General features: G+C 43.2%; 1 protein-coding gene across 2 annotated transcripts in view; it reads left to right on the top strand.

Annotated features, from left to right (window-relative positions):
- The window catches only part of AGXT (alanine--glyoxylate aminotransferase), a 34,341-nt gene extending 21,872 nt beyond the window's left edge, over window positions 1-12,469 (top strand). For both annotated transcript variants that reach the window (XM_081954360.1, XM_081954361.1), the window contains exons 6-12: window positions 876-946; window positions 2,153-2,237; window positions 3,640-3,735; window positions 10,152-10,221; window positions 10,662-10,757; window positions 11,528-11,656; window positions 12,177-12,469. In XM_081954360.1, coding sequence (XP_081810486.1) covers window positions 876-946; window positions 2,153-2,237; window positions 3,640-3,735; window positions 10,152-10,221; window positions 10,662-10,757; window positions 11,528-11,656; window positions 12,177-12,284 — 655 coding nt within the window. In that variant the 3' untranslated portion in view covers window positions 12,285-12,469. The remainder of the gene's footprint in view (window positions 1-875; window positions 947-2,152; window positions 2,238-3,639; window positions 3,736-10,151; window positions 10,222-10,661; window positions 10,758-11,527; window positions 11,657-12,176) is intronic.
- Window positions 12,470-12,817: the final 348 nt, after the last annotated feature.

Genomic DNA, 12,817 nt, shown 5'->3' with positions numbered 1-12,817 from the left:
GCCTAAACTGGCAGCGGCCAACCTCTGAGAATAACTGTTATTATGGGGCTTTGAGAAACATAATAATAAAGTATCAGAAAGACAGTTTTGGGATCCTTGTCACTCTCTGAGATTGTTTGTTTCTTGAAGACATTTCATTACCAGACTATTACTGAAAAACACCTAGGTATACCAAATGACAAATGGATAAAATTTCACTTTTACAAGATTGTCTCAAGTACATAGAAATAAGAACAGATTTACTTTTAACTACAAAAACTACTGTACAACAAACAAGCAAGCTATGACGAGGAAAGATAGATTCGGAGAATTCTTCATTTTTCCCCTCCATTTATTTTTTGTTACAAAATGCAACTGTGTACTCAGTTAGAAGTATACTTCTCAAAGTTGCTCAACTGTATGGAGGAAGAACATGGAATTCTTGTAACTTTTCTTCCATGAGTAATAAAATAATCCTGGGAAAGTGACCCAATCAACACAGGCCCCCCGCCAGCCAACATTACTCAAAAGACAAAAGTTAATAGCTTTCCAATATATGAAGCACATCACAAATCTGCTAAACATATAATTTAAATTCTACCAATTTTATTTAAAAGTCAGTGATAGTTATTTGTAGACTACCAATATGGCTCTTACAGCATCACTAGCTGACCTCTATCGATCCAAATGTTTAAACATTAATGTTTTGATTTATTTCAATTAAAATGGCTGAAATTCTACCAGATCTGTATTCACTTATGAGTTTTCAAACTTTCATTTTTAAAAACAGTGAAAACAATTCATTTTTTATAACTGAAACCCGCAACATCATGTAAAATCATATGACTATTCGAAAAATAGTTGATCCCTGATATATTATTTCATCATTGTTTTAGATATAATTGCTTACTACTGGTAGATGCTGTGGCATCATTAGGTGGCACTCCAATATTTATGGACCAGCAAGGTGAGCAAGATACTGCAATCTGTCCTTGCAGCATGAACATTTGTTTCTATTCTATAGCATTAATTTCTGGAGTTTTTTAAAATGTAGAACTGAATTTTATTTCTGAAGTTCTTAACCAGATGTATTTGATCAACCCTTAGTGAAAGTTCATAGTAGAAGATACATGTAAATTTGCTAAGAATATATTTTGGGCATGAACTCTTTTAATTGCACAGTAATACTAGTAGAAAGAGTTTCAAAGGAAATCTCACAGAAGACAATTCTGTTTTAAATTATAGCCATGGTATATGAAAATCCATGAAGATCCCTAAACTGTTTCCAAAGCTCTTCCATTTCCTAACCAGTCCTCTGCTCCTAATTGGGGAGCCATTGCTTAACAAGACAAATAACCCCACTTCACTAGGAAGTCCTACTGTTACCATGTGTTCCATAAGGCACTTTCCTGCAATCACTGTAAGGTATTTATTGAATTATTGGACTAGGAAGATCCAGAGACAAGTCTACCATTAGGTATTGAATAACTTCTGGGCAGTCAATCCCCCTCCTGCCTATTTGCTTCAAAGGGATCAAATCAAGAAATATCCCCTTATAAGTCCCCTTGAACTTTTAGAGGCAGGATATAAATCTAACAAAAACTTTGCCCTTGGGCCAAAATACAGATTCTTCTCAGGCATACCTTGCAGCGAGTGATAAGTAAATCTAAAACTAAGTAAATCTGAAACGAATGTTCAGGTAACCCCAAGAGGTTCGTTCACTGGGAGTGAAGGAAACAAATGGTTAAAGATCATGCTAGCTACCATAGATTGCTGGAAATGGCTACTGAATATACTACACAGGGTAATCAGATTGGGGAAAACATACTGGTAATTACCATACATGGACCAATAAGATCCCCCACCTAAGAGTCTGGGGGATTGTACTATTTTTTAAAGTGCTCCTAGAGCTTTGTGGGAAAGATGGGATAGTTAAACCAGTTTGTGCAGTAATGCATGCCATATAATACTGTATACAAAATGAACACAGCATTCCAACAAATCAATTTCACATTGAATTGTAAAATTAGCTACTGTCCTACAAAATGGTGGTAGAGGCAGAAGAAAGTAGAAAGCAAGAACCCAAAGGTTTTCATGGTAAATTTATTTCCTGTATTAATAACAGTGATTCAAATGAAGAAGCTACTAAGAATTTTTCTTATTAAATGCACAGGTATTGACATTCTGTATTCTGGCTCCCAGAAAGTTTTAAGTGCACCACCTGGTGCTTCTCCCATTTCTTTCAGCAACAGAGCCAGGTAAGATGATTTGTCTATGAAATATATGATTTTCAAGTGCTGTATCTTTCTGGGACAAGACATACTGTACACTAAATAAGAGAAACGAGAAAATATTTCTTGATATCCATTGAGCATAAAAATATATTAAAAACGCAATTGCCAGAACTGAACATAGGCGGCATCGTGCAGAAAGCTAGAGAAAACGTTAATACAAAAATAAAAGATAATCAGCAGCTTCCACAGCAATATATCCAACCTATTCTACAAGCATGATGCTACAACAGAATATCTTATTGCAACATGATGACACAGAACCTATTGGGAAAGAAGAGCTAGTTTGGTGTAGTTTGGTGCTTAAGGCAGCGGTGCCCAACCTTTGCGACATGGCGGTCCAGCTGAGGGGGAGAGGAACTGGCGCATGTGAATGGCAACTTTTGTGCGAGTGGTGGGCCGATAGGCATTCGCTCAAGTGCTGCCGGCCTGCCACTTGCACAAGTTGAGCTGTGCATATGCATGCACACACTCCAGCCAGTCACTTATACATACCAATTCCAAACAGGCAACAGCCTAGTAGTGGTCTGCGCCCCAGGGGCTGGGTATGGTTGGTTTACGGCATCAGGGTAGAAACTAGGAGACCATGAGTCTCTCAGCCCCAGGAAGGAGGCAATGGCAAATTCATTGGTCTTAGTGTCTAAATCTCCGAGAGTCTAAACATCTTTACCAATTGCAATTAATGAAGTACCTCAGTACACAAATGAAGTATCTAAAAATCTCAGGAGGTATAGTAGGCACATTCTGCTATTTTATTGCATAGATTCTGTTTCCAAGATTGTCACATTTTAGCAGTTGCAAGCAGGTCTACATTTTCTGACTTTAACCTGCATGGTTCCTTCCATTGAATAATAGTATGCTTCAAACCATCCTGGGAAAGTGTATTGTTCAAACTCAGAATGCATACAAGTACACACATAACATATAAATGTAGAATAAAGTATATTCATTCATTTTAAAATATTCAAAGCACTTGCTTCCTGAATTAGCAGCAGTACCAAGGACTACTCAATAATTTATTTTATTTGTATCCCACTTTTATTACTTTTACAAATAATTTAAGGTGACAAACACATCCAACACAGCTTTCTCCTTCTATTTTCCCCACAACTACAACCTTTGGAGGTGGCCTGGGCTGAGAAATAGTGCGGAGTTTGCAACAGATATTTTTTCTTTGCGCCCTAGGAGAGAAACATCTGCCACTACCTAGGATTCTTCCAAGCAGAAGGCGAACATCTTCATTACTAGGCCACCATGCCACTCAGCACAGAGAATATTCTATGAACCATTTAAAAATTAATGATAGACAATGGCTCCACTTTAAGGGTGGATTTCCTGAAGTGCTAATCAAAAATGTTCATCTTGCCAGGAAGAAGATTCATACTCGGAAGACAAAGCCAACTTCCTTTTACCTAGATGTGGAAGAGCTATCTACATACTGGGGCTGTGATGGTAACCCAAGAAAGTGAGCATTTATTCAGCTCTTCTACTTCGCTCTTGAGAAAATGGCTTTCTTGTTTCCTGGAACTGGTCTGGGAAAACATGTTATGCTGCCAAATGAGAAAATGTTAAACAATACCAGCATTTTGATTAGTTAGTCCTTGACTTGCAATAGTTTGTTTAGTGATCATTCAAAGTTGCAATGGCACTGAAAAAAGTGACTTATGACCATTTTTTCAGTGTTATCACCTTTGCGGCATTCCCATGATTATGTGATCAAAATTCAGATGTTCAGCAACTGGTTCATATTTATGACCATTGCTGTTCCCCAAGATCCTGTGATCACCTTTTGCAACCTTCTGACAAGCAAAGTCAATGTGGAAGCCAGATCCACTGATCAATTGCACTTAACTGAGGAAAGAAAGGTTGTAAAATGGGACAAAACTCACTTAACAAATGTTTGACAGAAATTTTAGACTCATTGCGGTCATAAACCAAGGACTACCTGTATATGTGTGAGAATGCAGAAATGACTTTATAGAGCTAAACAATCAAATGTTTTGATCACTCAGTCCTGCCTTTCTTCTCATTTTCAAAGAAGTCTTGCTTATTGTTTTGCCTTGAATATGCAAGTTGCATGACTCAGCTTTACATTTTTAATTCTTAAATTATGATACTTGGAGTCTTTCTATGGCTAAAGAAGCTATGTACAGAAGATGATTTTTGGTCAAGCAACCCAATCTACCTTAGAGGGCAATTGCTGTGGGCAAAGTGGAAGTAAGAGTGCTATGTGAATAATCACAAAATTTTGAAGGAGGCAGAATATAAATCTAAATGACCATTGGCTTACCTGAAGGGTCCTTTTCTGGGTGCTGCGAAAGAGAGTCCAAGCATGGGTAAAATACAGCCAATCTGCCCAGGACTGAATTGAAACTTTAAGCCACGCCTCTGGTGCTGACTAATCTTCAGATTTTCTTCAATGAAGGCGTGTACAATGCGCGCTGAGAAGTTCAGGAAAAAAGGCAACGAAAGTCATAACAAGTCTCCATAAGTTCCGCAGAACCATATGACAACTGGTGGAGCAGATCCCAGGGTGGGGTTGGACTCTCCTTTGCAGCACCCAGAAAAGGACCCTTCAGGTAAGCAAATGGTCATTTTCTTGGATGCTGCTCTGGAGAGTCCAAGCATGGGACATACCCAAGCTAAGTGTCACTAGGGCAGGAAGCGGAAGCATCCAGGGTCTCTCCGCTGGTATGAATGCCCTGGAGAACTCACCTCCCAAATGCCCCCTTCGCAGAAGCAAATTTGTCCAGTCTGTATTTTCGAACAAAGGGAGACAAGGAAGTCCACGTTGCAGCCTTGCAAATCTCCTCTATCGGTGCCTGGGTAGCCCAGGCCGCCGTAGTGGCAGCACTTCTTGTAGAATGTGCGGTGATATGGCGTGGCACCGGAATAGATTGAAGAACGTGGCCAAGGTGATACAGGCCTGTAGCCAGCGGCCGATGGTCTGTGAAGAAACTTTGTGGCTGGGAGGCCAGTTGAAATGCGACAAAAAGTGATTCAGAGCGACAGAAGGCAGCCGTGCGTTTGACGTACTTACGTATCACTCTACGAACATCGAGCATGTGCCACTTTTTCTCCTTGGGATGTTTGGGATGTGGACAAAAATCCAGAAGTATGACTTCCTGGGCCCGGTGAAACCAAGAGTTGATCTTGGGTAGAAATGCCAGGTCCAAGGGGAGGATCACTCTGTCAGGTTAAATCAAACACAAGTCCTCGCAAATTGACAGTGCTGCCAATTCAGAAATTTGCCGTGCAGACATGACGACAATCAAAAAGGCTGTCTTAAATGTCAGATGTTTGAGGCTGGCCGAATGGAGGGGCTCAAAGGGCGGGGCAATGAGAGCCCATAACACTACATTGAGATCCCATGAGGGGCATCTGTGAACAAGCTGAGACCTCAGTTTGGTTGCACCCCGTAGGAAGCTGTGGATGATGGGATGACGACCAAGGGAAGAGTGCTCATCTACCATCAAAATTGTGGACAAGATCGCCACCTGCCATCTAAGAGTGTTAGGGGCCAGGCCCTGGTCAAGTCCATCTTGTAAGAAGCCCAAGATCTGGGAAATCGTAGCCGTAGTCGCCTCAGCCTCATGCTCTCTGCGCCAGCTGTCGAAGGATTTCCATGTGGCGTTGTATATTCTGGTTGTAGAAGGCCGCCTGGACGCCTGAATGGAGTGAATGACCTTGGTGGAAAGGCTACCCCTACTTAGGAGGTCTCTTTCAAGTGCCAGACAGCTAGTTATAGCCACTGGGGCTCTGGATGTTGAAGCACCCCCTGGCTGAGAGAGACCTTGTGTCGGAGAATCCGCCAAGGAGGGTTGATGGAGAGACTCACCAGGTCGGCGAACCAGGTCCTTCTGGGCCAGTAGGGAGCCACGAGCAGAATTTTCACCTCCTCCAACAGAATTTTCCGAATAACCCTGGGAAGAAGAGGCAACGGGAGGCAAGGCATACATCAGATCCGGTGGCCACAAAGAGCGTTGACCCTCTCGGCTTGCGGGGTGTGGAACCTGGAGAAAAACCTGGGGAGGTGTGTGTTCTCCGGGGAGGCGAACAGGTCGACCAGAGGAGGCTGAACCTGAGGCAACTGGTGGAACAGCCCGGGTGCAGGCGCCACTCTGAGTGATTGACCGTGGCACTCCTCAGTCAGTCCGCCTGGATGTTGTGGACCCAGAGATGTGCTCCGCTTGGATTGAGCACAGGTATCTTTCTGCCCACCTTCCCAGGCGCTCTGATTCCTCCATCAGGGACCTGGAGCGGGTGCCCCCTTGGCGGTTTATGTGCGCCTTTGTGGCCACATTGTCCGTTAGGATTCTCATGTGAGGCCCCTTGATGTAGTCTCAAAAGTGAACGGGTGCGAGCTGCACAGCTCTCATCTCCAACCAGTTGATACTGTGGGACGCTTCGGGCAGTGACAATCTGCCCTGCGCAATCTGGTTGTGGAGATGAGCACCCCAGCCAAGTAGAGTAGCATCCGTTGTGATGGTGAGACGGTCTGGCTCTTTGAAGTGGGTGCCCTTCGCCAGCACGGGGGACAGCCACCAGTGGAGGGACTGATGTACCTTCAGTGAGACTCGAACCAGCTGTTGAGAATTGCTCATGTTGGCCCTCTGGTAGGGCAGGAGGAGCCATTGTAGGTGTCGAGAATGAAGGCGTGCCCAAGGAACTATTGACAGGCATGAAATCATCTTGCCGAGTTGTGACAGCTGTACCACCAATGCCTGTGACGAGTGTAGTACCTATAACACCTGGCTTTTGATGCTTGTCAAGCGCTCCGGAGACAGAGAGATCTGGCAGCTGGTGGTGTCAATGATGGCACCCAGGTGCTGCAGCCTGGTGGTCAGATGCAGATGACTCTTTTCCTTGTTGATGGAGAACCCGTGATGTTGGAGGGTTCGCAGTGTGTGCTGCAGGTCTTGTACCGCTTGTTGTCATGACGATGACTGGATGAGGATGTCGTCCAGGTAGCAATGCAGGTGCACTGGGTGAGATCTCAGGAAAGTCGCCACCGCGCCTAGTATCTTTGTAAAGGTGCAAGGTGCTGAGGATATGCCGAATGGCAGAGCCCTATACTGGTAGTGGCGGCCTGCAAAAAAGAATCTCAGGAACCTGCGGTGAGCTTTGTGAATGGGGATGTGGAGGTAGGCCTCCTTGAGATCTATGGATGTTAGGAGATCCCCCAGCTGATGCAACCCAGAATTGACTGAAGGGACTGCATCTTGAACCTCCGGTATGCTATATGATGATTTAGCTTTTTTAGGTCGAGGATCCCCCTCCACCCCCCGGAGTTCTTTGGGTCAAGGAAGAGTACGAATAAAACCCTGTCCTTTTCTGACCTGGTAGAACCGGTTCTATGGCATTTATGTCTCTGAGGTGAAGGATCTCCTGTTCCATGAGAACCTTCTTGACCGGACAGGAGGGGGTTGGACACCAAACGAAGTGTCTGGGAGTGGGAGAAATGAACTCTAATGTTAGACCTATGCGTATCATCTGAAGGACCCACTGGTCCAATGTGATCCGCTCCCATTGGGCGTGGAACAGCTGTAGACATCCGCTGGAATCCGCAATCCGCTAGAAGCCAGGGATCGAGAAGCAAATTTGGCAGCGTTCAGGGTAGTGTGTCTCTGCAATAATTTTGTTAACATCCTGTCTTAATTTGTTATCCCCTGCTGGAAGCTTGGCGAGGAGCTGTCTCAGCCAAAGTAGTGCCGCCCTGGACAGGAAGGACGCAGAAGCGGAAGCTTTAATGGCCAAGCCACCGCCTGATGAGTCTTGTGGCAGGCGTCCTCGGCCCTTTTGTCCTCTGCCTTGAGCCCTTCTAATAGTTCAGGGGGGAGCACTGAGTTGGAAGTGAGCACCGCCACAGGGGGCTGAGCCTGAGCAACTTCTTGCGAAGGTCCTGGTGTTGGGAGTGGGTGTGATTTGCGCGGGTGCTTGGCTCATTGCAACATGCCTGCCTCTATCCCTTGGGAAATGGCTCTGGCAATGACATCCTGCATTTCTACGGAATGATTGGGTCCCCTATCTTCCGGTGGGTGAGCTCTGGGTGGGGGATGAATAGCCAGTTGTTGGGGTGGAAGGGTCCCCACTGCGACCGGCTCCTCTTCCAGATCATAAGAACATGCAAATAGGTCAGCCATAGAAGGCTCAGGGGAGCCTGCCATTGCAATGGAATCAGCAGAGTAAAATTCCTGGCCTTCATCCTCTCTCTCTAACATTGGAAGATCCTGACCAGGTTGAACCCCGGGCGAGTGATCCCCAGGGGAAGCAGGCCCGCTGCCTGGGCCTGTAGTTGAGCCCTAGAAAAATGCTTCTCTAAAGCCTTCTGTTGTCTGATGGCATCTCTGTCTAGGCCTGAACTCTGCTTAGTTCCCTGCCTAGAGTAAGGCTTGCTTCCTCTGATGGCCTCCCTGGCTGCCTTGCCAGCCTGTCTGGTACAGGCCCTGCTGGTGGAAGGACCAACATGCTGCTCCTCAGGGCCCCCGTCTGCCATGATTAAATGTGGGGATGAAAGGCCTGAAAGGAAACTTTCCCCCACTCACCACCTCAGACAAACAGCCTTAGCGCTCTGGTGCAGAGGCACTGAAGGCAAGGGCAAGCAAAGCTCAGCAGTCCTTTGATTCTGAAGGAGAATGGTGCGACTTCCAAGCTCCCACACTCATGCAGGTCAATTAATGTGGGGCGCGACCAAGTCGGCCACCAACCTCTGCTGCTGCCCTCTGCTGTAATGGTGGAGCTGTGAGTAGGCAAACCTGCCGGAAGTCCAGACAGGAAGGCCTCTAGCGGTGACCTGCAAGAGACAGGCAATCAGGCGGCTGTAGCTGCTTTTTGCAGCAAAAGTAGGTCAACAAAATGGCGCCCAGAACTTTTACCCTCTCAAAATGGCCGCTGCCATGTGCGATGCTCTCAAAATGGCTACCACCACATGCGATCCACCTAAAATGGCCACCTGCATACACTGGAGAGCTCTGAGGCTCCGCGCCAACAGCCGGCTCACTCAGAAGCACGGAGGGCTCAGTGAGGCTACAATCGCAGTGGGATCACTGCGATCGCGCTGGCGTCAGCACTCCGACCCATGCGTCTTCCCCCACAGCTGCCTGCAGCCTCACGGCGCCCAAGCAAACCCAGGACACCGGAGAGGTTGAAATTGGTAAGAACCAGGGAATTAAATTAATGGGAGACTCACCAAGCCTCCTCCAATAATCAGGAAGTAGAATAGAATCTTTTTGTAGTAAATAGAAAAATAGAGAATCCAAGCAATCAATTAGGAATGAAGAGAAACTGGAAACGCGTCCACTGGGCTTAGCTGAATTGAAAAAATCTGAAGATTAGTCAGCATCAGAGGTGTGGCTTAAAATTTCAATTCAGTCCTGGGCAGATTGGCTGTATCCAGAGCAGCACACAGGAAAAGAAAAAAATCACCAACGAACAGGGAAATAACTGTTTAGCTGTGACTTTATATATTTAATTGACTCAGATTGTTCTACTCTCTTTTCTGATCTTTATTTAAAATTAAAACTGGCAGCAGAAAAGATTTATTTATTTGGTTTGTCAAACATGTGCAAGGTAACAGCCATAAGTATAAACATGGACATGAACAAAGAAAATGAGTACAAATAAATGGGGACAGTAGCACAGGGCCGGTAGGCACGCTGGTGTGCTTATGCATGCCCCCTTACGGACCTCTTAGGAATGGGGTGAGGCCCACGATAGAGTTTGAGGTTGAAACTGTCGGGATTTGAGGATGTAACAACAGAGTCAGGTAGAGTATTCCAGGTGTTTAGCTGGAATTTATTCCAGATTATAGCTGGAATATGTTCGTTTGTTTCTGTATAAGCTGAATGTATTAAATGTTGTGGTTCTTTTTTTAATATATAGATATCATCATACTGCACCTATTAGCACATTCTTCTGCTTACGAGAAGCTTTGGCAATTTTTGCAGAAAAGGTCAGTTGCTGCAGGCACTCTATAATATTGAAAATAGCATGTTTTAAAGCAGAATTTTATTATTTTATATAGTATGGGTATCTTTGAATTCTGTTAGTGCAGACTGCATCAAATTCTTCATTCAATACTGGAGGAAATAAAATCAGCTTGTCATTGGAAGCATCAGTAATACAGTTAAAACTTAACTATTCTAGATATAGGCAAAAGAAGGCAAGTTCTTAATGCTGAGGAAAAATGTAAGGCAGTTAAAGGGCCAATAGAAGACAAAATGGCTAGAACTGGCAATGATTGCTTATGACACAACAATCCAGGCAAAATTATGTCCATCACACCCCTAAGTTCAGAGGTTTAATTGAACAAAATGCATAACATATATTTGAAGGTTTATTAAACTTTATTTTTTGTATATAGGAAAATAAATATTTTCATTTTCTACACAGGGACTAGAGACCTCCTGGAATCTTCATAAAGAAAATAGCCTCTATCTCTGTGCAGGACTGCAGAAGTTAGGTCTCAAACTCTTTGTGAAAGAACCAGTAAGAATGAAATTAATCATGAATGTAGAATATGGCTCAAACTAATTACTTATTATAAAGTTTTATATGGGAAAGACTGCTTAGGGTAAATTTGAATAACTGAGCAAATAGGAAATATTGATTGCTACGAAGACAGAATAAAAAATGGGAATCAGAAATAAATCCTTGCCTTCAATACTGTTTCTACCAGAGGTGGTATTCAGCAGATTCTGACCTGTTCTGGAGAACCGGTAGCAGAAATTTTGAGTAGTTTGGAGAACCAGTAAATACCACCTCTGGCTGGCCCCGCCCCATTCTGTTCTCTGCCTCCCCAGTCCCAGCTGATCAGGAGGGAATGGGGATTTTGCTGTAACCTTTCCCTGCCATGCTCATCAAGCCACGCCCACAGAACCGGTAGTAAAAAAAATGGAATCCCACCACTGGTTGTACCCACACTTGTTTACATAGACTAGAAAAAAAACCTATGTCTTTCCAGACTTTAAGCCAGAAGGAGATATCATACTGGAGGCATGAACACTTATTCTTTCATATCTTGAAAAATTTTTGTATGGTGACAAAACCTGATCCAAAAGTATGCAATTTTCTGAATTTACCCATTCATTAATAGATAATTGGTTACTTTTGCTGAGTGTGGGAGACACAAGGCCAGAACTAAAGAATAAATTTCATTTTAATACTATTGATACAATTTCTTTTAGATTATGGAGATGGAGTGTTATTCAAATATCCAAATCACCTGAAAGACTCTTTTGCTCTTTTTCTTTTCTAAGGATGCAAGACTTCCAACAGTCAACACTATCTTTGTGCCCGAGGGATATGACTGGAAAGAAATAACTGAATATATTATGAAAAATCATGAGATTGAGGTGTCTGGAGGCCTGGGTCCTTCAGCAGGCCAGGTAAATACAGGCTCATGGGGAGAAAATAAGTGAAACAAATGTGGCTCCTGGTTCTTGAAGAATAATGTCTTATAAAGGTTGTATAAAACAGCTTGAACTATTAATTACAAATTATATAGCCCAAAGATTTAACATTAATGGTAGGGTAAAGACTGTAATTTCATCTTGTCTGTGAAAAACTGGCAGGTTCTTTAGAATATTGCCACCTTTCTGATATTGAGATTTTTTCTGTAAACAATGAAGAATCTTAAAGCATATTACCTGAAGCCATTTCTCTGTGAAGTAAAAAGTCTCAAAGAGGATTATCTAATAATAAAATATCTAATAATCTTTAGTCTGTAGGAAACGGTGTGTAAATACCTGAGTTTAGTACCTTATGAGGTGTGTGTGTGTGTGTGTGTGTGTGTGTGTGTGTGTGTACACATATATATCTGCAGTGTACAGGGAAAATTAAGGGAAGAGTTGGCTGGAGTTTTCCAGACAGTCATAAAACACTTACTTAAATGTTTTTTTTCATCAGGTTCTTCGCATTGGACTGATGGGCTACAACTCCACTAAACCCAATGTTGACAGAGTCCTCCATGCCATGGGAGAGGCCCTCCAGCATTGTCTCAAAAACAAACTCTGAGTTCTTTCTACTTTCTCATTCTTCAAGAGAGCACAAATAATTAATCAAAGTACTGGAGAGGCTTTCTGCACAAGTTTCTTAACTGTATAAGTCAAAATTACATATGTAGTTATAGCTTATATTTTACACAAGGATCTGTTTTCATTTCAATTAACTTTTACTCACTAATAAAATTGCAAACTACTGTGGGATTAGGCTTGCTGTCGTTCCTTTTGCGTTTCTTCACTAAATGTATAGTCTTGTGCAAAGTGGCTAATGTTTACATCATAGACACTTTGGATAGCATGCAATTGTTATCTATACCAACTTTTATTTTCCCTAAAATAGCTTCCTGCTTCTGATTGTGACACTGACTCTTCTAAACTCAAGTAAATTATTCAATTCTGGAAACTGTTGTACATACAACACCTTTCAGCCATAAGTTATAAGTATGGAAAGTCACCATTGTGACTGAGTGACACCAATAGTGTTAACTTGGAAAGATAACTTGGAAATTGTCTAACAAGATACTCTTGTTATTCAAAAAACAAATT

This window comes from Natrix helvetica, assembly GCF_964273705.1.
Source record: "Natrix helvetica genome assembly, chromosome: 5".
Taxonomy (NCBI): domain Eukaryota; kingdom Metazoa; phylum Chordata; class Lepidosauria; order Squamata; family Natricidae; genus Natrix; species Natrix helvetica.
This window is presented reverse-complemented; position numbering and strand designations above follow the sequence as displayed.